This window comes from Capricornis sumatraensis, chromosome 17, assembly GCF_032405125.1.
Source record: "Capricornis sumatraensis isolate serow.1 chromosome 17, serow.2, whole genome shotgun sequence".
Taxonomy (NCBI): domain Eukaryota; kingdom Metazoa; phylum Chordata; class Mammalia; order Artiodactyla; family Bovidae; genus Capricornis; species Capricornis sumatraensis.
Genome location: NC_091085.1, coordinates 66,950,150 through 66,977,907, shown reverse-complemented (window position 1 = coordinate 66,977,907; position 27,758 = coordinate 66,950,150). Strand labels below are relative to the sequence as shown.

General features: G+C 52.1%; 1 protein-coding gene across 2 annotated transcripts; it reads right to left on the bottom strand.

Annotated features, from left to right (window-relative positions):
• Positions 1-7,580: 7,580 nt before the first annotated feature.
• On the bottom strand, positions 7,581-20,216 carry TBX3 (T-box transcription factor 3). 2 transcript variants are annotated; one of them, XM_068989748.1, is made up of 8 exons: positions 19,773-20,216; positions 17,847-18,114; positions 16,872-16,931; positions 16,465-16,611; positions 14,453-14,529; positions 13,206-13,363; positions 11,114-11,790; positions 7,581-9,270 (listed from the first exon to the last, which is right to left on the bottom strand). In XM_068989748.1, the coding sequence occupies exons 1-8, from the start codon at positions 20,159-20,161 to the stop codon at positions 8,797-8,799; spliced, it is 2,250 nt and encodes a 749-aa protein (XP_068845849.1). In that variant the 5' UTR covers positions 20,162-20,216; the 3' UTR covers positions 7,581-8,796. The 2 variants fall into 2 exon arrangements, with proteins under 2 accessions (XP_068845849.1, XP_068845850.1); XM_068989749.1 differs by lacking the exon at positions 16,872-16,931.
• Positions 20,217-27,758: the final 7,542 nt, after the last annotated feature.

Here is a 27,758-nt window from a genome sequence, read left to right as displayed (position 1 = left end):
GATTTCCCCCCCCGCCCCCCCTGCCCGGAGGAAAAACCGAGAGTTAGTGTTGATTGACTGTGCAGTCCTCCCTTCCTGTTTGAGCTTTGTCACCACCCCTGCTCTAACTCAGAGACCAGGATGTATCAAGAAATCGGGGGAAATAACACTAGAGAGGCTTTTATGTCAAATAAACCCAGCGCAGAAATGGCCTGTTTATTAACAAATAGAAAACAAAAACGCTGCGTCTTCATCTCCCTGAGTCATGTCCAGGCTTTTCCCAAACACTGGTCACACCACACACACTTTTCTTGTGATTTCCCTGCCGGAAAGTCTTGGGGGAAAGTTTGGAGTGAAGTTGGGAAAGGGGGTTGGGGGTTGTTGATTCAGGAGGGCTGAGAAGGCATCGGTGGAGAGAAGTAAGGAGCCCTTGCTTATATCATGAAACCCATCTTGTCTTGACGCCAGGAGGAAATCCATCTCTAAGTGGCCAAGTACCACCAAAAGTTTTTTTTTTTTTTTTTTTTTTTTTAAGGCAAAACTTGGGAGTGGTGATGAGGGGTTCCCCTGGGGCCTTATTTTACCTGAGAGGAGGAAACAGTAGAACCCTCCCCTCTCTCCTGGCACATTTTGCCCTATCTAGGAAGTTTCTTTTAAGTGCTTGTGAATTTTCATGTGTGCTTGATGTGTTTGCCTAAATAAAACAAAAGAGGGAAGCACGACAGAAAAATGCAGGCAACGTTTTAAAATGTTTCCACTATAACCTCTGCCTTCTAAGTTAATGGGGTTCCTGAGCATGTTTAGGCTAGCCTCACACACAATTTGGGGAGGTGCCTACTTTGTTCTAGGCTCTGCTGGGCAGCAAAGATAAAGGGAATTTTCTGCAGTGAAAAGAGGTCCCAGCCTTCCCCGTGTCCTTTATTTCACCCAGGGGTGGGGGAAAAGCTCCAGTGACCCTCAGATCCTAAACACTCAGATCCCCACCCTGGTCAGCACATACACATCTGTCTTCCAAAGTTTAGGTCCCTGATTCCACCAGATGTGGTTTTAATTAAAAAAACAACAACACAACAACAGAAGATCGAAAGATCTAAATAAAGATGAAATCTGCCAACTCCCCACGATGTACAAGGAGGTGGCTCTAAGGGGGTGTAGATGCAGGGGACCCCCAACTCGGACCCCAGTGTTCTCTCCCCAAAGCAGACTCCTTTGCAGCTCCCTTGTCCTGGATTTTAAGGTGGGAGGAGGGTGTGCAGTAAAAAGCAATTTGGTTTTATGAAAAGTGGTTTCCTTTTATTACCTGTGATAGTCGAATGGGGGGGTGACCTTAGCAACAGGAAATTAACACAGAATTCATTGGGAGTGATAATGACTGTTCATAATCATTGGGTTGATAAGTTAATATCATTAATTAGTCAGCTAATTAGACGATGCCTGAAGCCTTCCGGGTCTGGAGGCTCAGCTTCAGAATAAACCAGGAAACAGCGTCCTTGCTGAAGGTGAGCAAGATGGATACCCAGAGAGATGGAGCTGGTCCCCAAAGCTACATTCCATGAGACCAAAATCAAACTCTCCAAACAAAACCAGAATCTCTAAACTCTGGAGGTTTTCCTCCCCAAACCCACCCCTATTTCTTTTTGTCCCTCAAGCACCGAGTGCACCTTAATTTGCTTGGGTTCATATACCTCTGAGAAGCTGAGAAAACTGTGGAGTTTCCTCCCTTAAATCTGTATATATATACACCAAGTACGAAATTTTTGTATATGATTTCTGGGGATCGGCTGAAGTCAGGAGTCCTGGCCTCCAGTTAAGAGCCCTCACCCTAAAGAATGCCCAGTAGCTAAATGGTGCGCACTTTCTGGAGAAGGGGCGCCGCCGGGGCAAGGCCTGGTGTTGATTGGGGTACACCACTGGCAGCCACACGACAAACCGGCTTCTACCCCGGGACTGGGGCGTGGGAGCGACTGAAATAACGGCCCGCGACAACTGGCGCTCCTCGGGAGCACCTGAGAAAACGAGGGGTGCCTGGTTCCGGCACAAAAAGAAGGGGGAAAAAAAGTGACGTCGAATATGCCGGTGCTGGGGACTGGGGTGGGCGGCAAAGCGCAAAAGCGGGAGGAAGTCAGTGCCCCGAGCGTCAGTTCCGTGCCTGGGTGTCCTTGACACTTCGGGGACCTTGAAAGAGGCCAGGAGGCGCCCCAGCCTGGGCCCGCCGCGCCGGCGGGAGGAGAGCCCTAGACTGGGGGGTGGCGTGGCGGGGTGGGCTGGCGCGGGCCCGGAGAAGCAGCCCGCAGCTCCGGGTGCCATTCGCCAACCCGAAACCAGAGCCCGGGTCATTAGCGGGAAACCGAAGTGGCGCAGGGGATCGCATTTCAAAAGCTCAAATAGACTGACTGACTCGGATCGTTGGACTGGGGAGGACAAGGGGGTGTGACGGAGCCAATGTCCCTTCTCTAAGTCTCCCCCGTACCCCACACTCTCACCCCCACCCTAACCCAGGACTGGCTCGAAGTTGCGGGATCCGAGGGACACAGGCCGCCAGACTTCATCCCAGCCGCGGGGGCAGAAAGCGCCTTGCACCTGGGGCGCACGGACGAGGGGCCTTATTCCCTACCCAAGCCCAAGGTGGGGGTGCTGTGTCCACCCGTCACCCCCGCTCCCCACCACGTCCTCGCCTAGCCTCCATCCAGACCCCGACCTCGGTCCCCCGGGTGCTTGGGGCCTCCAGATGCCCAGGCTGGGGAACCTGGGCCGCACAGTTCCCTAAGCAGACACCCCCTTTTCTGAGCGGGACCGCGTCCTCGGTAGCCCCCTCTCCCGCCTCTCGGAGGCTCTATCTCCCCACCTGCCGAACCCTCGGCTCCCACCTGGGACCAATGAGTTCAGAGAACGAGAGAAAGTAAATTTGCTTAAGTTCCTGGAAGCTGCTCAGGATCGAACCAGGAAAGAAAAAAACGATGCCTGCGCCTGCAGTGTCCCCAGCTGCGGTCCCCGGCTTCCGCGCCTGGGCAGATGGAGCACCGCCAGGGCTAGGGACGCAGGTGAGGACCCGAGGGCGGCGCAGAAAAGCCGGAGTCTCGCCCTCCCACCCGGCGGGAGAGGGAAACTGGAGTTAGCGTGGTCACCCCGGCGCATGACCGCGCGATTGTAACGCGCTGTCCCTCTGGATCCGGACCAGAGCACGGTATCCACTTGAGTGCCCCGCCGCGTGCGTTTGTAAGTGGGGTTTTGTCCCCAGCCCACCTTCGCTGCATCCGCCTGGGAACCGCGGCCCCAAGCGTGCGGTCTCCTCCCTTGAACCGGGAGACAGGGCCGGAGAATGAGACCCCGGGATAGAAACTACACTTTCGCCCTGCCGGACAGACGACAGAAGAAATGTAAGAAAACCCGGTGAGACACACACCAAAAGCCGACACACACGCCCATAGATTTCTCTACATCCGGGATATAAGCACACCTCCACCTGAACTAGATAGACTGAGCGGGTCAAGTGGATTCCGGGGCCCACTTGGTCTCAAATACTGGCTCAGTTTCCCCGGGCGCTCCCGGGTCAGTGCTTTCACTGTTCTGAGCCTCCGTTCCCCCTACTTCGTAAAACAAGGCTAAAGGTCGTCTGCGCACACCATAGGGTTAATTGTGAGGCGGCGTTAAAGGCGATCTCTTCTGTGGGGCGCTGAACCCAGTGCCTGTCTCTTGCACGTGCCCGGGTCTGCCAGCTCATTTTATTATTGTTGTTCCGTGTACTTTGAACGCCGACATCTGCAACATATACATCTTGATTATACGCATCTTGATTATAAAACAACCAAAGGCATCTACATCCGGAACTGTCTTGCGCCGCAACTTCGAAATACAAATTGGAAGAGACGTCTCCTGGTGGGGCACGTACAAGTCCACGCGGACGCACACGCATCTACTTCTAACACCTGTAGCTCCTGGCTCCAGAACGCCCAAAGAGTTACCCATAGGTACGAACTTTCTAGAGCTCTGTCTCTAAAAGCCAGGTCTCCATCGAGGCCTGGCATCTGCACCCCAACAGCCACTCTTTTGGCTGGCTGCCGTGAGGTCAAAATTGGAAACCAGCGAGGCAGAAAAGCGCACGGACGCGAAGCGTTTCAAGCTTCTCGCAGAGTCCAAAGGCGGCTGCCTGTCTGCTGGCTTATGGGAAAGGTCAGCACCAGGGTTTTCCTTCTTGGATGGAATTTTTGGAAGGGCCTACCCGCCGGGAACTTGCCCCGCAAAAGAAGGGTGGGTTCTAGGACAGCTCAGATTCAGAGGGAGGTTCTACACACAGACACACACACTAGCACACGCACGCCCGTGAGCGCACACGCGGCTCCATCGAGCTTGTTGGGACCCGGGAGGAAGGAGCGCAGGGTCGTGACCCCGGCCTCTGCTAGAGCGCGCCCTTCGGCCCCTGCAATTAGCGCCGGTAGGTCAGCAGGAACTCGGACGCCTTACCCGCGGCTCAGAGCAGAGCCAAAAAAAAAAAAGAAGGAAAAAAAAAAAACAAAAACAAAAAAACGAGCTTGCCCCCTCCCCCGCCACCGGTCTCAGACGCCCGGGCGCAGCCAGGCTTGGAGCCGATCTTCCCAAGGGGCGGGGGCCGAAGGGCTCAGGCTGGCACCCGCATTTGTCACCTTAAATCTACAAATCACGAAATCGCTCAGCCCAGCAGGCTGCGGTAGCTGACCCCGGCCCGGGCCCTTTACGGACTGCTGCTCCCACGAGCCGGGTGCCCTTCGTCCCCGTAGAAGCGACCAGGGTAGAAGCCAGAAAAAAAAAAAAAAAAATCCATCGTTGTGAAGTAAGGAAGAAAGAGCGCATCAGGCACAAGGGAGTTGCGTCCAGGGGAGATTCTGAGTGGTGTATACTGGGGAGCGGGGATCCTTTCTCTCTTTACCGATAAGGAACTCGGGTTATGCCCAGCCCTACAGGGTCGGCGGAACTAGTGGAGGTTTCTACAAGGATCAGCAAGGTATTTGGCGAGAAAATAACGAGAGAGTGTCCCCTTCACTGAATTTCCGAAGGCTCTTGGAAACCCAGAGTCGAGAAGGACTGTTTTTCTCATCTGAGGCCCAAACGGGAGTGAAAGTGATATTCAGGAAAGAGATGAAGGCGGCTTCTTCCGATGCTGGGGGGTGGGGGTGTGCTGGGGTGGGGGCCAGAGAAGGAGGGGAGCCCGGGCTGGGGTGGAGAGGATGAGAAGGGGCAAAGATGAAACACCCCACCTCCGGAACCCGGGAGGCTCCGGGGAGTCGAGGAAGCGGCCGCCACCGGGGCGCATTCGTGGGCCAGACAGATAGGTGGCACTCGAAGCCCGGGGAAAAAAAAAAAAAAAGGCGAAGGCGCCGGCCCCGAGTGGCCTCCGCAGCGGCCGCCGCCACCATAAAGCCCGCGGCGAGATTGCGACCGGCGCCAGGTGAGTAATAGGCAACGAAATCCAGAGAGATTGCGAGCCGCTCACCCCCCGTCCATCAGCGCCACAAGTTACTCATTAACATCACTATATACAAATAAGATACACGGGAGATTAAATTTAAAAAAAAAAAAAGGAAGCACACGTCTGAGCACCGTCCGAGAATTAGGGGGGTGGGATGGGGAGGAGGTGAGCGAATCGGGACCGAGAAAGAAAAGGATTCGTTCCCTCCTTGAGGCCGAGGCTGTTTTCTGCCTCTTCCCACCCCGATTAGGGAGAGCGCCTCCCGGGCACCCCCAACCGACTGCCACTTTCCCGGGCGCAGGCACTGCGCTTAATCGTTGGGTCAATAAACAGCCCCGGTCAGCTGCAGCTTCTGCGCGTAGGGCGCGCCCTGGAAATCTTCCAGGCCCTTCGAAGAGCTAGCGCCCCAAAGGCCCCCGGGCCCCGCAAAGCTCCCCCACGCACCCACCTCCGACCCCGGTGGTTTTCCCTCCCACCCTGGGAGACAGTGCTGGAGAGGCTGTGGGCTCCCCACGTGCCTGATTGGAGATGGAAGGGGCTATGCCCCCTCTCCAAAAGGTCTCGACCTCGATCTCCTTCCAAGTACAGGATGGGCGGGGGCGGGGGGGGGGCGCGGTTCCTCCTCGCCGGCTATTCAAGAGGCCCCGAAGGTGACAGGGACTTGGGGCCGGGCTGGCGGGCTCCAGGGAGGTGGGGGGTGGGGGGGACGGGGATGGAAAGGCAGCCGCCAGGCAGGCTCCGGCTGCGTCCTCACGTCAAGGCCCCCCGGGGCAAGAGAAGGCCTGGAGAACCTTCCCATCCTCCAACCCTCGCGACCCCCACCCTACCCCCCGCCCGCCCCAGCAAACACACACACACACACACACACCTCCGAGGCGAGGCTGGGGGTGGGGAGGCCAGGAGACCAAAGACTGTCACTGCCTCACCATTTTTTATTGAATGTTTCAAAGATAAATCGAACTTCAAAAGGCAACTCCCCAAACAGCCCCGGAGGCTGGTTGGAGGGAAGAGCTGGAGGAGGGTGTCAGCCTCTTGGTAACTTTTCCCTCGGAGGGGGTCAAATATGTGCCCTGGAATTACCTTTTGGAAACTGCCCTCCTCCCTCGCGGGACACAAAGTTTGCGCAGAGCTGGCCGCCCGTCGCACGCACAGTCCGGGCTGAGGACTCGGAGGGGTACCTTGGGTCAGCCTAGTCCAATCTGAGACACCGGAGACTCCAGGGGACGTTCGAGTTTGTCCCTTTCTCGGGCGGCCTGGAGGGTTGCTCCCTTGCCAGGCCGGGGCTAGCCGCGGGCAGATTCTGCTAGAGTTTTATTTTTTTCTTTCTTGCACACTGGGGCAAGAAAAAATTGACTTGGATGGCTCAGATTGAAGCGCAGAGAAACAGCGAACCCCAAACGAAAACGTTCGCGGTCCTCGCACTCATTTTTTATCGGATTCGGCTGGGAAACACTGACTTAGGGAGCGAACATTCTTTTTCTATTAAAACTTAAGTATCTGCAATTGCGATTCTATCCAATTCTAATCAGCCCCCCTTCCGCCTCTCGTTTTGCTTCCTAATTTCAAGGAAAAGTAATTTCAGATTGAAGCTGCTCCCTTCCGCCGGCCGAGTAAGGGACTTTTGTTTTTAGCTTTGTAACTTGAGTGACATCTCTTTTGGGTTCAGTGGGGGCGGTCTTAATTATTTAAAGGCAAAGAGAAGGGGCTAAAAAGGAAGCTAGAGAAGAAAGATTTGACTCCACTTTCAGGAAAGGTCCCTAAAAAAAACACAACAGGAGGCCCAAAGACATTTCAATAAAAATTTATTGAAATTTCAATGAGATTTTTAAAGGGGAGGATACAGAAAACCAAAGAACTCATCAACAATTATAACACAAAATATACCTTCATGAATTTTTGTCTTTAAACCATCTCTCAGCACCTGACTTTTTAACTGTGAATATATCTCTCTAGAGGCACCAATTCAAAACATCAACACTGAGGACAGTAAGTAGTTAATTCCACTTTGTTTTGAAGAAATCAGAGACTGGCAAATACAAATAGGAAAGAAAAATTAGAAAGTCAAACCACAGCCTCTGCACTCTCCACCACCCCCACCCCCCACCCGCCCTAAGCAATCTCAAAAACACTCTTAGGAATTTCAGGTGGGGCTAGGAAGTGGCACCACCTCCCCAGTTTTCGGTAAAATAGGCAAATAGCACTTTCCCCCAGTTTTGGACATTAGAAAAGAAATTTTCTTTGCAGACGACTCTTTTGAAAAGTATGTTGGTGTTGGTGCAGAAAGTGTGTTTTCTACTTTTAAAAGCGATCCTGTGACCTTGAAATAAAACTGACTATAGGAAAACAAAACCACAAAACCTGACAGCTGCAACCCTATTTACATAGAGCTATATACAATGTCAATAAATTAAAGTTTAATTTTCTGAGCATTCATATTCCACCTATTTACAAGAGTTATCAAATAATTACATAAATACTTTGTCTAATAGTCTCGCTTCTTCTTTATTTTTTTTTAAAAAACCTTGTTATTGCATATACAGGAAACAGAAAAGAACTGCCAGAGGGACAACATGAATCCTGCTACAGAGCTTAGATAAAATAAATTCATTTTTGGTATCTTCCCCATCCCTTCCTTTTAAGTCATCCCCCTTAGGGTTGTCAATGATCTAGGAAAAGATAAGGGGTCATATTTTCTCTCTAAAAGCAAGCATTCAAAAATAAAACCCACAAATACATTATTGTGGAACATGCAAGAGACCTAGAGCTCTTAAAACATCACAAGAATTATTAAAAAGACACAGATTTCTTTAATACAGACTAAACAAGAATGGCAGAGACTTCCCTCCCCAAACAATGCTGCCCAGTAATTTATTTAGAACTGATATGCACGTCACTAGAAAGTTTTTAATCTTCAGGAACAGAATCATGTTAATGTATCCATTTGTCCCCAGTATTTTTTTTTTCAATTTTGTTTCCACTTGGGACAGTGAAAAAAAAATTATATATATATATCTTCACTGGGGGAGAAACTTTTCAACACCTCCCCTCCTGGGGCCTGGCTACCTCGGATCTTCCCACAGCTTCCAGACCAGCCCCCAAGGAGTTGCTCTGGCAGCCAACGCTTTAACTCCTACCCCCAACAGCTCAATGCAACTGGGACGGTTCTGAGCCAGATCCCGGATGTATAAACCACAGCCAAGAAGACAGGGCCTGTTTCTAGCACATTCTCTCCAGGGAGTCCAGCACCCCTTTCCCAGACAGGGCTCCACAAAAAAGGGCTGACCTCACTGCACGCCCGCGGTTTATGTGACATCCAACAAAGTGCACTGCAGACTGGATTGGACTGGAATGAAGAGACTTTTCTGGGGAGGGGTTTACGGGGAGGCGCTGCGGGACCTGTCGGGCTTGGCTTCCAGGCCGCTGACCAACCGCTGGATGTTCTGCAGTTCGCTGGTGGCCGCCTCCTTCTCTGGGCAGAGTTTGGGCGACAAGGACACGGAGCTGGAGGAGAGCGTGGAGGAGCGGCTGTTGAGTTCCGAGCCCGAGTCCACGGCCACCGAGGCCGGGCTGGCGGCCAGGGCAGCGGCCTTGCCGTCGAGGGGGCCCGCTGCGGCGGCGGCGGCGGCGGCCATGGACGGCAGGGCGGTGGTGAGCAGGCCACTGCTGTCCGGCACCGGCAGGGGGATGGAGTAGGGGCTGTAGCGCAGCCGCGGGCGCATGGTGTTCAGGTTCAGGAAAGGGTGGCGGTGCACGGAGCTGGAGGCTGCCGCCGAGGAGGCGGCTGCCGCTGCGGCCATGTACGTGTAGGGATAAGGAAACAGGCTTCCGAAAGGCGACATGGCCAGGCCCTGGGCAAGGAGGAGAACAGGGCAGAGTGAGCAAGCGGGCCTGTGCGGTGTGGAGGAGCCGACCTCATCCACCGCCCCTCCTCCACCCCTCAGCATCCCCTCGGATGAGTCCTTAACCTCACTCCCTGGGATGGGGTGGGCGGGATGGGGAGCAGGACGCTCCAACTTCTGCGTCTAGACCTAAATCTGAGCCCAATTACTCCCTAGGCCTCAGCTTTCTTGTATGGCAAAAACGGCAAAGTTCGTTCTTTCGTGGGTATGAAATGAACTGCTGCTGCCTGCAATATGCTTCACATAAGGTTCTTGGCCATCAAGACTGCTGGAAATTTTTCCATCAGTCAGTTGTTCCACCTGTTAAATGGGGCTACAGTCTACCCCACAAAAGTAGCTGGCTGAAAACCAGAGGGCATAAACTATTGGACATATATTTCTGCCCCCCTCCATTCTTGTTGCCCCACCTCACAGCCCTCCCACTCCATTCTAGAAGTTTCTAAAAAAAATAAATCTGGGGAAGATCCTTAAGCAAAAGGAAAAGGGATGAGGGCAGGTTGGAAGGGGAGAGAGTAAAGGGTATTTGCTATGAACAGAGATGGAGAAATCATCCAGCCCCAGATATGCTGGTAGAGCCCCAGATATTACAAGTGGAGAAACTGAGGTAGGCCCCAGGGTATAGGAAGCCACTCAGCTAGCAAGTGGCAGAAACAGAATTCAAATCCTGGGGCCTTGGCTTGGGCTAGCTATCTTGGACCCATTGCCTCAGTAGTACTGTTACTACTTGTTGAGCCAGGCAGCCCCTCACCCACCTGTCACCTACCTACCAGTGAGGTCTCCAGAAAGGGCTAGATCAAGAGATGGGAGGGGTGTCAGAAGGGCAGAAGCCAGCCCTTTTCTGGTTCCCTCCTCCCCAGAGGGGAGGAGGCCAGTCCTGCCTCTTGGCTCAGGGAAGGGAGACGAATGTGCTCAGACAAAACAAAAGGCAAGGGCGTGCAGAAAACCTCATAGAATCTTTTTGCCCAAGTTCAGAGCACTTCCAGCGGCCTGAAATGTCTCCCCCCCGCAGCTGCCGGGAGCCCCTACACAGCTGTCTCAGCCTTACACAGGCTGCTAGGCCTGCCATAGCCCCATAGCCCCTGTCCTCTGACATTTCCCACGTGTGCACAAACTATTAACCCTTTGGGAAGAAGGCTGGCCTGCTTGCAGTGAGGGATGGGAGGGGGCAGGGAAGTAGCTTCATACTGGAGGGTACAGACTCAACTCATCCGCAGGGAGTCAGTTCCCATCCCCAGGCCATGGTCTCTCCCTAGTCTTGGGGGAGGGCTGGCTGTAAAACATTTAAGAGACATTTCAACTCTGAAGCTAAAATCACAGCCCCTGGAAAAGGCCCCCAGAGTCTGAGTGCCTAGGGCTAGAGACTCATGTCCACCACCTACCTCCACCACCTACTTACCAGCTGTGTGATCTTGGTTAAGTTACTCAACATTTCCGAGCTCTGCTCTTTCATTTGGAAGGTGGAGGTGATCATAGGATCACCGAAAAACTCAGGATAGATCAAGCACTGAGAAGAGAGTGCCTGGCATAAAGGAAGTGCTGTGAAGAGTTACCATCTGTTATACCACCTAATTACTCTGCTAGACACAGCCCTTTACTTAGGGGAAAATTGTTTTCTTAAGTTTTGAGGGGGGAGTGTGAGGTTATAATGAATCAATGAAATAAGTCTTGCCCCTAGTAGTAATAATGAATTATTATTATTATTAGGCAGGGAGATTAGGTGAGGGTCTGGTCCTAAAAGGCAGGCAAAGGAGAGTGAATGGAAGGAGGGGCTACAGAGGCAGCTGATAAATACCTGAGAGGCCAGAACGTGCTGCTGCAGATGGAAGGGCAGGGTGGCCGACGCCCCCGACAGTCCCTGCGCCGCGGCAGCCGAGGCCATGGCTGTGGAATCCAGGCCCGAGACGCCGGTGGAGGCTCCGGACACTGTGGCCAGCAGGGGCCCCATGCCGGCCGCCATGCTGGAGAAGGCGCCCCCCATGGCGAACTGGCCGGGGTGCAGGAAGAGCGGGTGCCCGTTGAAGAACTGCTGGCCGGCCAGGCCAGGGGCGAAGCCGAGGCCAGGCAGGGGACCCTGGCCCAGGTGCGCGGCGGCTGGGTCCGTCTGCACGGTGAGCGGCGCGAAGGCCTCCTTGCCCGGCAGCACGCGCGCCTCCTCGGCGGCCTTGGACGTGGCCGCGCTGTCGCGGCCCGGGCTCCGGCGCTCCTCGGCGCCCAGGCCGCGGGTGCTGGACGAGATGGTGGCCGGGCTGTGGCGGGAGTCGGGCGACGCCTTGTCAAGCCGCCCGCTGTCCCGGGGTCGGCCGCCGGGCTCAGCCGCGAAAAGGTGCGGCTTGACGGCCGGGCTGCCCTTGTCCCTGCACGGATCTTCCGACGTGGTGGTGGATATCTTGGCCGCGTCACAGGCCTCGGGGCCGTGCTCCTCTTTGCTGTCAGCCTCCGCGTCACTCTCCCCCTCGCTGGGACACAGATCTACCGCGGGAGGGGGAACACAAGCCAGGCGGAAGGGCGTTAGCTCTAAAACCTGGGCCAGCAGAACTCCAGTGCCCTACTTGGAATCCCCAGCTCGGCCACTTCCCAGCTGTGCAACCCGGGGAAAGCCTCTTAACCCCTCTGCACCTCAGTTTTCTCATCTGCAAAGTGGGAGTGTGACAATACCTCAGACTTTAGGGGAAGGGTTCCACCAGCTAGTCATGTATTTCAAGTCTAGCTAGAGCTGCGATCCTCCCTGCAGTAGTGAATTTTACTATTTTATACATGTGGACTGTTCTCCTACTAGGTCAGACAAAGCTTTTACTGGCCTTTTCCCCCCACTGGATTGCAAATTCACTTTTTGAAAAATAAAAACTGATTTACACTAAAACTCAGGACAGGAACACCTTCTAGTTACCCGCTTTGTTCCCTGAATGATTGATTTCAGTCCCTTCCAGATTTGTGGACTCTTTCAGGAAGATTTGTTTGGAGAGAACCCTGACGTCTGAATCGGCAGTGGCAGACGTGAACACCCCTCCCCCAACACACACACACTCCCCGGAGCCTTCTCTGTTTGCCTGTCTCTGCAGACAGAGATGGGTGATGGTTTGGTGGGGGGGCGGGGGGGAGTGTTGCTCACTGCCTGGAGACAATCATAGATTCTCTTTTGCTCTCACCACACCCTCTGTGGGTGTCCTACCAGAAAAAAAAGAAAAAAAGAAAAAGCGATCCCATTTTGTGTTTAAAGCTTAAACAGATTGAAGACATAAAGGACTTTCATTTTATTTCACTTAAAAAATAGGTTTCTTCCCCTTGAGAGCATGTGTGTCTTTCCAAATAAATAGTTCTTGCTCTTTAAACACAGGAAATCAACTGAGGATCGGAGCAGCTCCTCCCCTTCCACCCCTGTCCTCCCCAGCTCCCACTCTCAAGGCTCCATCTCCTATCATAGGTCTAGGGTGGCTCTAGAGCTGAATTTTTCTCAGCCCCCTTCCCTGTTCCAAGTGGCAGAGAATCTCCCGTGTCCCCCCCTTCCTCACCCCTACTCCAGCCCAACACATTTTAAGCTAGAGTTCAAAGATATTTAAAAAAAATCAGTTGTTACTTGGTTGGAGGTACAAAAGAGAGGGACGCTCCAGCCTCCCACCCCCAGAGGGGACACAGGAACAGAGACCGCCCCTCATCCCTGCCAGACCAATGTCTGGGAAAAAGGAATCTGAGACCTCAGACTAACTTTGAGGGGCTGGACACCCCTGATCACCCTTGGTGAGATTTGGCTTCCGTTTTACAAACTTCTAAAAGGATCTGAAACTTTGGAGGGGCAGGTTCCCTGGTGGATGCTCCCAGCTCCCAACTCTTCATTCAAACCTCCAAGACCTGGAGAAATCTGAGAAGTCAGAGGTGGCCAGGCTCACCTTTGAGGTTGGATGTTCCTACGGTGGACACGGCCGGGGAGGAGGACTGGGCGAAGCAGTTGAAGGCGGCCTGTTCGCTGGAGGACTCGTCCGAGGTGCCATTCTCCTTTTTGTGTCTGTCATCAAACACCCTCATGGACTGCAGGGTGAGTTGCTTTCTGTGGCAGAAGCCGACACCCAGCATTATACAGAATGTTCCCCCCTCTCCAAAGCTTCACCCTCTCCAAAAGGTTTGGGCACACACACCTCACCTGGCCTGCACCCGGGATGACACTAATTCCTAGAAATCTCTGTACCCCAGGGGCAACCACTTGGATTCAAGCACTGTTCAGGACCCTGGGACTAGGCTGAAGACCGTAGCCCAGGGCGAGGGAGGGAGGAAGGCTTATATTCAAGACCAGAGGGTTTCCATAGGAAAGGGGCACTGGCTGGGGCTTGCTCTTTAAAAGCCAAGAGCAAGAGGGGAGATGGGAGCTGGCCAGATCCGCTGAGCAGCCAGCCTCACAGACCAAGGAGAACAGAGGACTCAAAGTAGTGAACACAAACAGCAGACCAGCTCTGGACTGGTTGCTAAGATTGGGAGGAAGTGGTTATTTCATGGTGCACTTTACTGTAATCGTTTCACCAACACATTCATCGGACTAAAAAAGAATCTATTTCCACGTGAGAAATTAGTTTTTAATGCCCACCCATTCCCCCAGGGGATAGGTTAAAAGTTGCCGCTGATTTTCTAGATTTTCAAAATTCTTTGAAAGTGAGTGGGGGAGGGGAGAGCTTCTTTTATATACCATCCAGCTGTCAGCTTAATACAAAATGATACATGTCTCCACAGAAGGAGGGAGCCATATATGTCTCCAGGGGCCTAGGTTCTGTCAATCTAAGACAAGATTGCAAAAATTCCAAAGCGTTTTGTGAATGGCTTAGTCCTTTCCTGGGACCTGTCCAGAATGAACTTAAATTAATTAGGAATTAATAGGCATCTGTATATAATCTGTTATTCCTGATACTTTTCTTCCAGAGACATTTGTGGGGGTGGCCTCGCTGACCTTCTTTAAGGTAACATGGAGGAAGAAGAAAAAATAGTGTAGTGAAATCTGTAGATTCTTGATCAAGGGGGAGTAAATTGTTTTCCACCCTTCCACCACCCTTCTCAAGAAAAGGGCCTGGATCCCACTTCTAACAGCTGAGTCCTAGGTCTCAGAAAAGTGATTTTCTAAATTGTCTGAGAAATGACCGCCACAGCTCACCTTTTTTCTCTCCTGCCATTTCCAGTGTCCCGGAAACCTTTTGCAAAAGGGTTGTTGTCTATTTTTAACTGAGTTATCTAGAGGAGGAGACACAAGCAAGAAAGAGACATTGGCTTCATTTTCTAGGATGTTCCCGGAGGTTGCCCCCCAACTCAAATGATCCATGCGAAATCTGACTTCCCACTGGAGAAGTCATTTGGATATACCAGGTTAAAGAGAGAGAGGAGAACCCAGCAGAAGTTTGAGGGGGTCCAGGAGGAAAACCAAAGGAAAGTGTGCTGTGGCTGGCATTGCCCATAGGAGGCCAAACCAGGGACTCTGAGCTACAATGATCCTGCCTGGGCAGCCAACCACATGGGCTTAGAAATGAAAAAGTTGTCAAAAGGGCAACCTGTGGATCTTAAAATTATGCCTTCATTTTGATTTTTCTTTATATATAGTGCAACTGATCATAAAATATGTTATGGTATATTTCCTGCCCAAACACGTGCACACACATTCACACAGCAAACCTTCCAACTTTTTCTGTACATCTAATAAAATGATTTATGGGGTTTCAGTACCCTTGTGCTGGACTGGGTTTGATTTTTTTGCTGGGTGTTGGGGGTTGGGGGGATGTGTTTGAGGAATTACAATATTGACAATTACAGATTTAAAAGGACCGAATGACCGCTGGAAACATTTGTTTTCATTTATATGCCCCTGCCACTGCCATTAGGTGGAGAAGGCCCGTGGCTGCTTTGATCAAAAATGCTATATTTTATTATTCCATTAACAACTTAGATTCACAGGGTACTGGATCTGGAAGGAGTGTGCATTTTACACGCTAAGGAAAAATCGTATGTCGTCTCTCAAATCCCTTTCCTGGGATGGAGGCAGAGGAAGGGGATGATGTATACAGAATTCGCTGGAGGTGGAAAAAGGGCCCCTGGATGGATTCTTGTTCTTGAAGTCAATTCCTGTTTTTACTTCTTTCAGGGAGAGGAGACTCTGATGTCTGTAGTCTTCAGATGAAGGAAGCATACCTGGAACACCCCATCAGCGGGCCACAGAGGACCCATGCATAGTGAGAGTGAAATAAAATGGATTGGCACTGAGGACCAGGGTTCAGAAGTTGAAGAGCAGGGGTCCTCAGGTGGCCCCCATCCCTGCCCACCACCCTCATCCCTACTCTCACTAACTGCCTGCTAACAGCCATGCTGGAGACTGGTGGCCTGGTAGCACTTTCTCTGTGCTGCTCTGAGCACACACCCATGACCTTCAGGCCACTATAGCTTACATACCAGGTGCTGTCTGCTCTTCCATTTGGGGGTACTCCTAATCCCCGGCCTCAGGCCCAGGGAGGGGAAAAAAAAAAAACCCTTCAAATGAAGTGGTAACTTTGGTCATCTCATCTCAAAAGCCTCAGACAACTCAATTAGCATGACCCTGTGATCAGAGTAGGTTTTTTCCAAACACACACATACACACACACACCATAAAAAACACAGCAGCATAAAAGGTAATAAAAACCAGACCAGCTACTCGGGATTTCTGGCTAGGGGAGAAAATCTGGTCTCCGCTGAGACTCCCCTCCCAAGATCCCTACCGGCTTTTGCCTTCAATTTTTAGCTGGTTCCTTTTGAACCTGATTTCTGGATCCTTCTTCCTGAATGAAAAGAGGATGAACCTTGAAACAGACAGGGGAAAGCTGGGGTGGGGGTGGGGCAGGCGACCTTAAGGTGGTTCCAGGAGCTTCTCACTGGCAGTGTTAGTTTGGCTTTTTTTTTTTTTCCACTCAGCGTTGGATCCCTAGCTGGTTAAGTTTTTTTAGTTTTCTTTCTGCCTCTGCTATGTGCCGCTGCCCCCTTTCCCCCAAGCTCCACTGAAAGTCAAATCACAAAAGAAAAATCAGACTTCCATTGCAATGCTCTTGTAATTTTCTCATCCTTGCCCCAAAGCAGCTTAAGGGATGGGGGTAGGGCTGGGGAGGTGTTAATATCACCATTAAAGAAGAAAGCGACTTTGGTTACCTTATCATTCTGGTATGCAGTCACAGCGATGAATTCAGTTTCGGGGAACAAGTACGTCCGAAAAGTACTATAAGGAAGTTTTAAGATGTCATTGGCCCTCACGATGTGGAACCGGGGCTGGTATTTATGCATGGAGTTCAGTATAGTCTGCAGGGGCCGGAAGGGGAGAGACACACATCACAAGAGGATTTATCGGAGGACCAATGGGTTCCTAGGACCCCTGCCAGGCTGACGTCTACCCCACCAACGGCACCAGGGAGCCCACCTTCTCGGAGTACCTCGGTGGGAATCTTCAGCTCCCCACACGTTACGTTCTGGAGAATCCAAATTGCTCCTCAGTTTCCAAAGGGTGCCCTCCCCCCCACCACCCTCACCATCTAAGGTTGCTTTGTTGAACCCTAGCCTACCTGAGTACCAAAACTATAATTCCCCTGCCACGTTGCTTGATCACTTGGGAAGGCCAAAGTCTTAAAAGATAGAGAAAAACATGCATTTTAATTTACAAAATGATTCAGTCCTTTAAGCGCCCACTAATTGATGAGCCCAATCCACTTAAAGCCCTGAAAGGCTGAACTCTAGAGAGGAATATTTATGCCTTAATCAAATCAAGGGCTTCAAATGCAATTCCTGCTCGCTGAAGATATGTCCAGGCCATTCATGTCTTCCTGGGCCTAATCTTTCTGCTTATTCCTCACTTATCACTCTGTTTATTTTACTGAAATGTTGGGGAGGTGTAGGGGCAGGGGGCAAAAGGTCCTTTGCTCGACTTTCACAAGCAATCTAAGTCTCTGGAAAGTTTCTAGGGACTCCCGCACTGAATCCACATATATACTCGCAACACACATGCAATTTTTGTACCGGGAGATCTAGGTCTCATTTCTGGTAAACCTGACCTTCACCTGAGCCCAATTCTTTTTTAGTCCAAGGGAAGAAAATCTTTCAAAATCTGTACCCACACCGTCTCACCAATGCAGTCGAGGTTTCAAACCTTAAAACCCTCCCAAACAATACTATGACTGGTTTCAAAATAGAAGTATGATATCGTAAAACAAATCCTTTATGAATACCTAACTTTAACGTTGATTTTCCATCTTCACGATGGGTTTTTAACTTTCCTGTCAGGTCAAGCAGTTACCAAGACTTGGCCTTGCCACCGAACAGGAGCCTATAAAAGTTCTCTCGCCCCTCACTTATTTTAGAACGCCAGGCCTTCTATTATCCAAAGAGAAGAAACACCCCGGAATTCTCTGTGGATCGAACAAGTTTGCTATGCTTTGTTAACTGAGAGCGAGGGAGAAACTGGATTTTACCTGGAAGCGGAAAGTACTGCCTTTGCTAGGGAGAAGACAGGAAATTTTAGGAAGGCAAGCAGTGAAACTTACAAATCCGTGCTTGTCCGAAATGTTGTTGGTGAGTTTCAGTTTGTGGAAAGTGACAACTTTGGACATCCACTGTTCCCCAGTAGCAGGACTGTCCGGGTGAATGTACATTCTTTTCGGCATTTCAGGATCAGCCTTTCCTGCCACCATCCACCGGGAATTGTGAAATTTATAGCGACAGTCATCCGCAGCGATAATGTCCATCAACAAAATATATTTGGCTTTTTTATCCAGCCCAGAACACCTTACTTTAAATGGAGGAAACATTCGCCTATAAGGGAGAGAAGAGGGAAGAAAAGAAACGGAAAAAAAAAAAAATCACTCAGAATCTTGGGTTTGACCCTCTATGCTGAAATACTTCAATCAAATTTAAAACTTTCTATTACAATTGATGATCTTGTACCGGTTCAGAGTATGATGACTGGGTGCAAAATTGCTTCCTTCAGCAACAGAAGAATTAAATATGCTTCAATGTCTCTATTTTAAATGGCCCGAGATTCAAAACAAGTGAATAAGGGGCACTGGGTTTCTCTACATTGTCTAATAATTTCCTTGTAATTTTTTGGCCCCCTGTGTGACTTTTTAGGTTGCCCTCCTTAGAGGGAAATTCTTGCTTATGCCTTTTCCTGCCGGTGTCTAGTTCTAAACAGCTTGGGGCAGGATTTTAGTCGACTTTGGTTAATCAAGGCTAGAGTGTTCCACCACCCGTGGATGAGAAAATGTTAAACGGATCAAGAAAAGAAATGTCAAGTCGGGACCCCTCTCTGCTGTGGAACAGTAATCCCGCTGCTGGCGAAATGAAACTACTTCGGTGAGTTCTCCAAACGAATTCTGTAGACTGGAGTGGACTCAGAGGCCTGATCACCAGTCTGCCTAGCGCGCTGCTAACCACATTCCCCCCACTGCTCGGGACCAGACCCAAACTGCAAGACTCCACCACCAAACTGGTCTTTATTTCCCTAAAGTGTTAGCATTCTGTACTTTTGACTTAAAAGGGAGCAGGGAACGCATCGCTGTGAAACTGTCTTCTGGGCTGGAGGGTAAGTTGCAAACTTTGGCCTCGTTCAGCTCGGAAACAGAGCTAAAGACAAGAGAAGATTTTCCTTTTATGCCTTCAACTGTATGCCTTGATAGACTTCAATGCCATTAAAAAAAAAATCAGTGACTTTAAATGACAGGCACGTTTTGGTCAGGCCAGGACCTCTAAACAGTATGTAAAATATAGTCACACATGAAATAGCAGTACGTGTCTCCCTGCTGGCTCCTTGGGTCAGCGAACACAATCTGAATCAGCCAGAGTTGCCTGTTGAACTCTCTCTTTGATTACAGACACACACGAAGCAGCATGGACAAACCCCAAATCGCCTTTGATTTCTCTCTAACCCTGGCAGGGGGCAGGCTCAGGCCCCCTCCAGATCCAGAAGCTAGGCTGGAGGGCTGAAAGGGCAGGGCAGTTTCTGCCAGGCCTCCCACTACCACACAAACAAAAAGAGCTGTTCAGTGTTTCTCTCTGAGAACAAAATGAAACAGACAAAAATACAACATCTACAAAGACACAGGGATGGTCCAGAAAGGTTTGCACAGTGAGTTTTCCTGCAATGGGGGGTGCTTTTCTTTCTTCCTGCAGAAGATATTTGCGTACCACTGAAAAAATTCTATCCCATAGAGAACCCGGTATGCAGACCAGGTAGGAAAAACCACGCGCTGCAGACGCCCAGGTAAGCTGAAATTTCCTATCACTGGGGCAAGGCCGGGGAGGTTTCTGTACACAGTTCTGGGCTGGGAGGTGGGGTGGGGGGTACTAAGTTTTCCTCTAAGTCAAATAACTGGCAAACCGACTGTTCTGGGAGAAGATAAATAAAAGGAGAAAAGTAACCTCCAGTCGCTTAGGGGAGTTGTGGGGGCGGGGAGGGTGCGTGGCTCGCTTACCTTCCCGACTTGGTAATGACCATCTCCGTGCCCCGCTTGTGGAATTGATCCCAAAGTTCTTTGGCCTCCAGGTGTACCTTGGGGTCATCTTCTACTTCTTCTTCGGGTTCCATGGTCTTCAGGGGCCTCAGATGGGTCTGAGGTCCCAGGGACGAGAATGGGATGCCGGTCTCGGCCGCCCCCACCAATTGATCCATGATCGGCTTGGCCAGGGCGCCGGGCAGCGAGAGCGCCGCCGCGCCGTTGGGAGGCAGCGTCAGAGCGGGGAAGAAAGGCGGCTGATGACCCAGCACCGCGCTCATGGCGAAGTCCGGCGCCCGGTGAGGTAGGAACGGATGGTAGGCCATGCTTGTCCCAGGAATGACCGGATCTCTCATGGAGAGGCTCATCCACTCCAGGCGGGGCGCTGGGCTCCAGCCGGGAACAAGTCCGCAGCTGTTTAGTTCTGTTTGTTTTGTTTTTTTTAACAGCAGCGCATAGTTTGGACGGGGGGAAAAAGCGAAAGAAAAAAAAAAGGCGGTGGGAGGTTCACAGCTAAAGCACCTCCAAGTGAAGAGTGGGAAGTGTCTTTGGGGCAGGGGAAGGCCGCTTTTAAAGAGGGCAAGGCGAGAAATCAGGAGACATAGTCGTTTGGGTGACTGTCCCGGTGTCTGGCGTTTCCCAAAAGCCGCCCCTGGAAGTCGGTTTCCGAGGCGAGGGGAACGAGCAGGGTCTGGACTCGCGCCGGAGCCCTGCCGCTTGGCTCGAAATAGACACGCCTGCCCTGGGTCCCGGCGATCGCTCCCCAGCCCCCAGTTCTTTGTTGCCAATGCGGACGGCTCTCCTAGGAGACTTTTTTTTTTTTTTTTTTTACCTTTTCTTCTCCTTCTTCTTCCCCCGCCCCCCCGTCTCTAGCCTTTCCCTTTGGCTCGCGGGAGGCGTCTGCAGTTGCGCTAGACCGGCGAGCGAAGAGAGCAGAAAAAAAAAAAAAGTCTCTCTCCTTAAAAAAAAAAAAAAAGAAATCTTTGATGGAAGCCCTCTTCTACCAGCGCTATCAAAACTTGAACTGCAAGCGGGCTTCCGTTCGTCCTTCTCCTCCGCCTTCCTCCGCTCCGAGCCTCCGGAGGGTGTCTGGGTTTCAATCCGAATCTTGCTGTGTGTGCTCTGCTCCCGCGCCTCTCTTCCTTGTCCTAAAACGTGAGCGAATTCCCTTCCTAAATCTGCGTCCAGACGCGCAGGGCTGGGAGGATTTAGAGGGGGGGAGGAGGAGGGGAATGAAAAGAAGGGAGAGGGAGAGAGAGAGAGAGACCGGAGTGGGAGAAGGAGCGCCAGGAGAGGGAGGGAGCGAAAGAAAGCCAGCTAGAGCTCCTCGCCACCCTCCTCCGCCTCTAGAATTCCCCGGGCGTCTGCTCGGCGGTCTAGAAGGTCGGGCTCTGCTGTGGGCTGCGGGGAGCCGGAGGCCTCTTGATTGGCTCTTTGACGCTTTCGGACCAATTGTGTTGCTGCATAGGCGTGGTTTTCACAGGTCGAGTGCTGGGGGATAGAGCCGAGTTATAAAAAGAAGGTGTCGGAAACTGTAACGTCGCAGCGCCGCAACGGTACTACTGCCTGTCCTGTGAATATGTCAACATGATCAGAGGGAGGGCGGGGAGCCACTGGGGAGCGCGCGCACCGAGTCGCCTCTAGGTGGCTTATCGAGAGATCGCCGCAGCCCCGGAGCTCGCTCTCTTGCTCGCTCGCTCTGGCTCAGTCCATGTCTGAAATGCCTCAGTCATCCAGCCCGGGATCGAGGGAGGAGGCTGGGCAGGAGGGAGCACGCGGGAGGGAGGCGGGCGCTAGCGAGCCTGGCCTGGAAGGCGGAGAGCGCGCCGGGCGCCGGGCAGGGGCGCTCGCCTCTCGCGCGCTCGGCTCGCTTCTCCGGCCGCCGCGGCCGTTTCTCTCTCCCGTTCACCCTTTTAACCCGGTTCCGGGCGAGCCGAGCGGACGGCCCCGGCTCCCGTGAGCTGCCGTCCGGCCGCCGGGCGCGACAAAAGCCGGGCGCCGCGGGGAGGCGAACGCCGCCGAGTCTCCAGGCTTGTGCGCTCTCTCCGGCCCCACGTGGAGCCAAGCTCTTCCCGGCCGCCGCTCAAGGGCTCCCGAGCTCGGGTGTTTCTCGTTGCCGGTCTGCCCGGGCAGCAGGGCTCGCGCGCGGGGTCCCGAGCACGCGGTGCTGCCAGATCTCAGCCCACGCGAGGGGGCTCTCTCCCCACCGCGCCCCACCCGAAACTGCGCGGAGACCCAAACACCCCCAGCACATTTGTACGCGAACACGCGGCAGTCCACTAGGACTCAGCCGCCCGCGGAAGCCATATACACGCAAACACTGACCCAGCCTGCGCGGCAGCCCCGGGTCTGCGCTCAGCTCACTCCGGAGGCGGATTCGGGCTTTTTTTAAATGGATTTACCAGCCCTTTTAGATAGATCTCGTCTTCCATTTGGACTCTGGCTCCCGGTTTTCCACCTGAATGTGTGTGTGAGAGCAGAGAGGGTATCTGAACAAAGTGAGCACAGCGAGGAACTAGGTTCTGGGCCTGTCCTCGTCTAGCCGCCGCCCTCCCCTCGGCGGTCAGCAGGGTGAGGAGCTGCTGGAATGGGGTGGGCGAGCTGGTGGGCGGAGGTGCTCCAGGCCCGTATCTTCTCCAGGCATCGCAATTATCTCTTGGTGCCTCAGTTCTTTCCTCCACCCGGAGACTTATCTCGCCAGGAGTCGGGGGTGAATTTGTAAAACAAACCGTGAAATGCCCCCACCCCAGAGGCGAGGTGACTGGCTCCAGTTCAGTTCAGGTGTGTGTGTGTGTTGGGGGGGGGGGGTGTTGCTCAGCAAGGGTGAAGGGGAGGGACGCAACAGGATCTTATCCATCAGACCTGTCGCCGAATTGGTAACTGTTACCGCAGGTCCCTGTCCGGGTCAGAGGATTCCCCAGATCCACATTTCCCAATTCTAGCCGCCATCCCTGCTTAGATGGAGGGACTTCTTGGGGACAGTATTCTATTACCCTTCCTAAGCTGGGAACTTTCTCCAGTGGAACCAAGAAAGGACTGATTTCGGGGTCTAGGGGGTTAAGAACTCCCAGGCTCGGGTTGTTTTGTGCGTGTAACTGTGTGTAGGTAACCAGCAGAGCCCTCTCTTACATTTTGCCTCGTGTACCCCTAAACCCCCAGCTCCCAGACTCCGAAGTGGGAGCAAGTTGGGGGGAGTGTGAAAAATGCAGTTCCATTATGGGCCAACCCTGCCGAGATAGGGGCGGAACTTTTGAGGCGACGAGACTTTTCCAGCCTCGCATTTTTGACGCACATGGTTAAGAGCGCTTGGCGCCAGCGCTAAGAATTCCCTGAAGTCACCAGAGAGAATAAGAGTGGTTCTGCGAACTCCATCTGGCTTGCCATCTCGCCCCTTTCTCTCCCTTTAGGTCTGTCTTTCTCCTGGCCGGCCTCTCGGCCTCTCTCTGAGGTGGTGGTGCAAGAGCGGCGGGGGTCAGCGTGTCGGCTCACGATGCCCCCTCCCACGTCCCTGGCCGCCCGACCCCGGAGGGTGCGAGAAACCCAGGCCTTTCCCCTTCTGATACCGTCCACCGAGGTCACCGCAGGGTTTCCACCAGTCTCCGGAGGCTGAAACCCGCCCTTCCCCCACTCTGCTGGCCGCGGGAGCCTGGGGCCGCACCGCTGTGCTTTCAGCAGCGGCCCCAAACCCGGGGTCTGGTTTTGCCTGCACTCGCCGGCCAACCTCTGCTCCGACGCAGCGAAGAGAAGGAAAGTAATTCTGCAAGCACGAGATGACCCCCAACACACACCCACATCCACCCAATCGGTGTCCTAAGCGTCCAGATGACCAAGAAGAGAGACATTTTACTCGGTCGTCCGCATGCTGGCCTCGCTTCGGTTTTGGACTGTGGGAGGGGAGCTTGCTGATTTCACTTGTAAATATCTCAACTTGCCTTTGGCCTCAACGGTGGAGGTGGACTTAACCGCGATTTCGGCCCCTTCTCTCACGCGCCTGTTTTTGCCCATAGCTCCACCTTAACCCTGGGGTCACCCCAGTTGCCACTCCTGACCCCCCATTGCCACTCCAGCGCGCCAGAGAGGAAAGCGGGAGAGGAAAGTTTGTGGGGTTCTGAATCGAAAATGTCGACATCTTGCTAATGGTCTGCAAACTTCCGCCAATTATGACTGACCTCCCAGACTCGGCCCCAGGAGGCTCGTATTATGCAGGGAGGCCGCAGTAACTGGGGATCAAAAGCGGGAAGGTGCGAACTCCTCTTTGTCTCTGCGGGGCCGCCGCGCCCCCCTCCCGGTGGGTGATAAACCCACTCTGGCGCCGGCCGTGCGCTGGGTGATTAATTTGCGAACAAACAAAAGCGGCCTGGTGGTCACTGCATTCGGGTTAAACATTGGCGAGCGCGTTCCGAAGACTTGTGCCAGGCCTGGCGGCTGGGACAACTCGCAGGCCAGCGCGCCACGGGCCCGGGCTTTTAGGCTCTAGCCGAGGACATGGTCCTTTTTTCCCCCCTCCATGCAGACCCCTTCGATCTTCTCGGTCTCTCTTCCCGCCTCACGTTCAACAAAAGACAGACGGGAAAATACTGAAGCAGCCTAGCCTGACACTGGGCAGAGCCTGAGAAACGGTGCTTTAAAAGAGCGGGAAAGGGGGCCAAAATCTGAATCCGAGAGGAGGCGCCGAACTTCTGGTGTCCATCTATTGCAAAGAGTATTCACCTAATTGTAGGCCTGATTTTTTTTTTTAATCTCTCCAAATCTGGGATGTCTGAAGTGTTTAAGGTGAAGAATAGTATGAATGCGGATTTTGAAGTGGGCAAGGGGCGAGAAGGAGCCTCAGAATAAATGTTATATGTGCACACGCGCGTACACACGCACGCGCACGCAACCAAATCTTCTATCCTCAGGTCAGGCCACGCAAGAGGCAGAGAAGCCCCCTTTGCCGAAGAATCCCCCCCAGGAAGCCTCTGCAGCTCCCACTTTCCCCTAGGGTATCGTCTGCCTCCTACTGTAAAGGGGGGCAGATCGACCCTTTTGTGACCGAATGGTGTTTATCTGGAGGTTACAAAACCCGGGCGGGGCTGGGGGGCGCGGTGGGGTGGAAGAAGAAAGGATGGTGTATAGGCGGGGTCGTTTACTTTGGCAAGTTTGCTGTAAATATTCTTTTCAGCATGTGTGAGGTCTGGCGAGGGACTATTACACGCTTATTCCCCCTTAAACTTTCACCCACCGTTTGCTGCGCGGAGCTGTTTTTCAGTCCGAGGTGTCGCTGAACTGGGAACTCTGTTGACATAAGGACATCCAGGGGTTTCTCCTGGAGGGTCTGGGGCCTAATTAAGTTTACTATGGAGGTCGGTCAAAACGTAAACTTTCTCTGAGGAGGGGCTTTCTGGGTAGAGACGGCTCCCTGTTTCTGGCCAGTGTCCCTGCCCATGGGATCCCAGGCTCTTTTGATATTGACAGACATTGAAACTGATTAGGTGTCTGCTTCAGGACTCCCATCGTCCTTTGCGTTCAATTCCCCAAACCCTGGAGGTGATTTTTTTTTAGCGGGCACCTCAGGGAGGCAGCTCCCCCGAGGTGAGGGCCTAGGTTAAGTTCCTCTAGCAGATAGCAGCCAGCACCCTCCTTTCCACATTAGCACCCCTGTGCTACCCCAAACCCTGACTCTCTCACACGCAGCTCTGAAGTCAAAGGAGGACTTCACAGACCGGGAGGTTTGGTTTTCTTCCTGGAGTTTCGCATCTTTCCCCGCCTTCCCCCTGCAAATTTGCTTTAAGAGCCTAGTGCCTCTCAGGTCTGGAGGCTTCAGGATCAATCTTTTTGATGGAGAGTCAGTTTCCCCATCTTTCTTTCCCTCCAGAGGTAGGCACAAGAGTCTTGGTTGGACCACACAGGACACCCATTTCTGTTTCTGTTTCTCTTTCTTCTGCTTGAGCTGTCCTCTCTCTCTGTCCATGTCTTTCAAGATTCCATGACTGCAGATCTGTGTTCTTCTTTTTTCTTCTATTTTCTCTTCTCTTCCTGGCATCTATCTTGTTCTCAGCTTCTATAACTCCTCAGTCTCTACCTCCCAGCCTTCACTTCTCTCAATATTTTTTTAAAAATTTTTATTTACTACCTTTTCTGTTCTTTCTTCTTCTCTTCCCTTTCTATTTTCTCTGGCTTTCCTGGTCCTCTCTGAATTTTCTTCTGCCTTTCTGTGTTTCTATATTGCCTCTGTATCCACCCCCAACTCTTCCTCGTTTCCAGAAATCAAGACAGGCTGGAATTACCTCTCCCTGGGGTTCAAGCAGACACCTTCCTCTCATATCCCTGGCCTGGACGATAAGGTGTCCTCCAAGATAGAAGAATGCTGGCCCCATTTGTGTAGGTTTGAAGTCTCACTTTCTGTGTTTAGTATTCCCCAAACCACCTTCTGCCCAGGGCTGGCCTCTCACCTCTGTTCGAATGCTCTGATCTCCCATCCTTTCTCTCTACCCCTCCTTTCCAAGGCAGGAGCCCAGGGTGAAGGGCAGCATGGCAGGTCTAAAGCCCCAGTTCCTAGCCTCTGTCTGGCCCCAGCAGCACAGGGCTTTCCTGTAAGGCTCATTTCCCTGTCCTCTGACAGCCCTCTAAATTATTGATCAGGGCGATTCAGTGCAAGAGCCTGAAGTGTGTGTGTGTGTGTGTGTGTGTGTGTGTGAGAGAGAGAGAGAGAGAGAGAGAGAGAGAAGATTGTCAAAGTTGTCTAGCTTGGGGAAGCAGTATTTTTAGCACAGAGGTTCACTTTGGCGCCAGTTGGTTTAAGCTGTTTCTAGAGCATCATTCGTTATGCACTTAATCCATGCTTATCATACCTCCCTTTAATGTAAATATGTTTTTGGCAGAGGCAGAATGAAAAGATTTCACCCTCTGCATTATTCTTATTAGCACCCACCTTTCATCAAAGCAGATCGCTCTGCAAATGACAAATTTGTAAACGGCCAATGATTTAGAGAAGTTGGAAGGGAAGCAAGGAGGGAAGGATGAAGGAAGTAGTGTGTGTGTGTCTGGGGAGCGTGCTTCTTATACATCTGTGAAAGGTTTTTTCCCTCTCTCTCTGTCAGGAAGAGGAACTAATTGTGGTTTCCTAATTTCAAACCAATCTACATCTTCAATGGTTTCTTTGTGTGTTTTACCCAGATTACTTAAAAAAAAAAAAAAAAGAAACGAAAGATAATGCAATGGATATTTCTTAGTCCAGTCGAAATGAGTTCACTGGGAAGAGGCTGGGAATTTTTCCTCTCATCTTATCTGATCCAGCATCTTCAAGGCGCAGAGCCAGAGCTGACTTCGGCCTCAGGCACCGGGCACTGTTGACCACCCAAAATCTTTCTTCTTTCAACATCCTCTTTCCAGATGTCTCAGTCAAGACAGGTAAGGGTGTCAATGGCACTTCAGCAATCTGTCCTAAGAATGTAGCCTCAGGGAGTGGTGGGAATCTCGGGGACAGAATATTTCAAAGGGTGAAGGGAAATAGACCAATGTATTCTCCAATCCCCAATTGCAGACTAAGGGTGTCCACTGACTGAACAGGAGCCCTTACTTCTGTGACTTTCTGCTTTTGCTTCTGTCCATTATTTCTGGTGTTGTTGTTAGGTGCCCTGGGGTGGGGGGCAGTGGAGTCTTGCCCTTTGAGGGCAGACAAGGCGGAGGGAACAAGGGACTGGGTAAGTGAGAGGGCATGGCAAATCAGATAACTGCTACTACTGTGAGGGAAGTTGACAGGGCAAAGAAAGATCAGCTCCTCTAAAGCTGCTGAACTAACTGTCCCCTAGTAGCCTCAGACACGTTTCCTCGATTTGAGCACAATATCCATTACTATTTCCCATACTGGGTTTCAATTTAAAGGGGTGAGAGCGGAGAGGGAAGGCAGGAGATAAAGGGACCAGTGAGCACCCAAGTTGTGTGTGTCTGTGTGTTGTTTTTCCTCTTTTCTTTCCATTTCTTTCT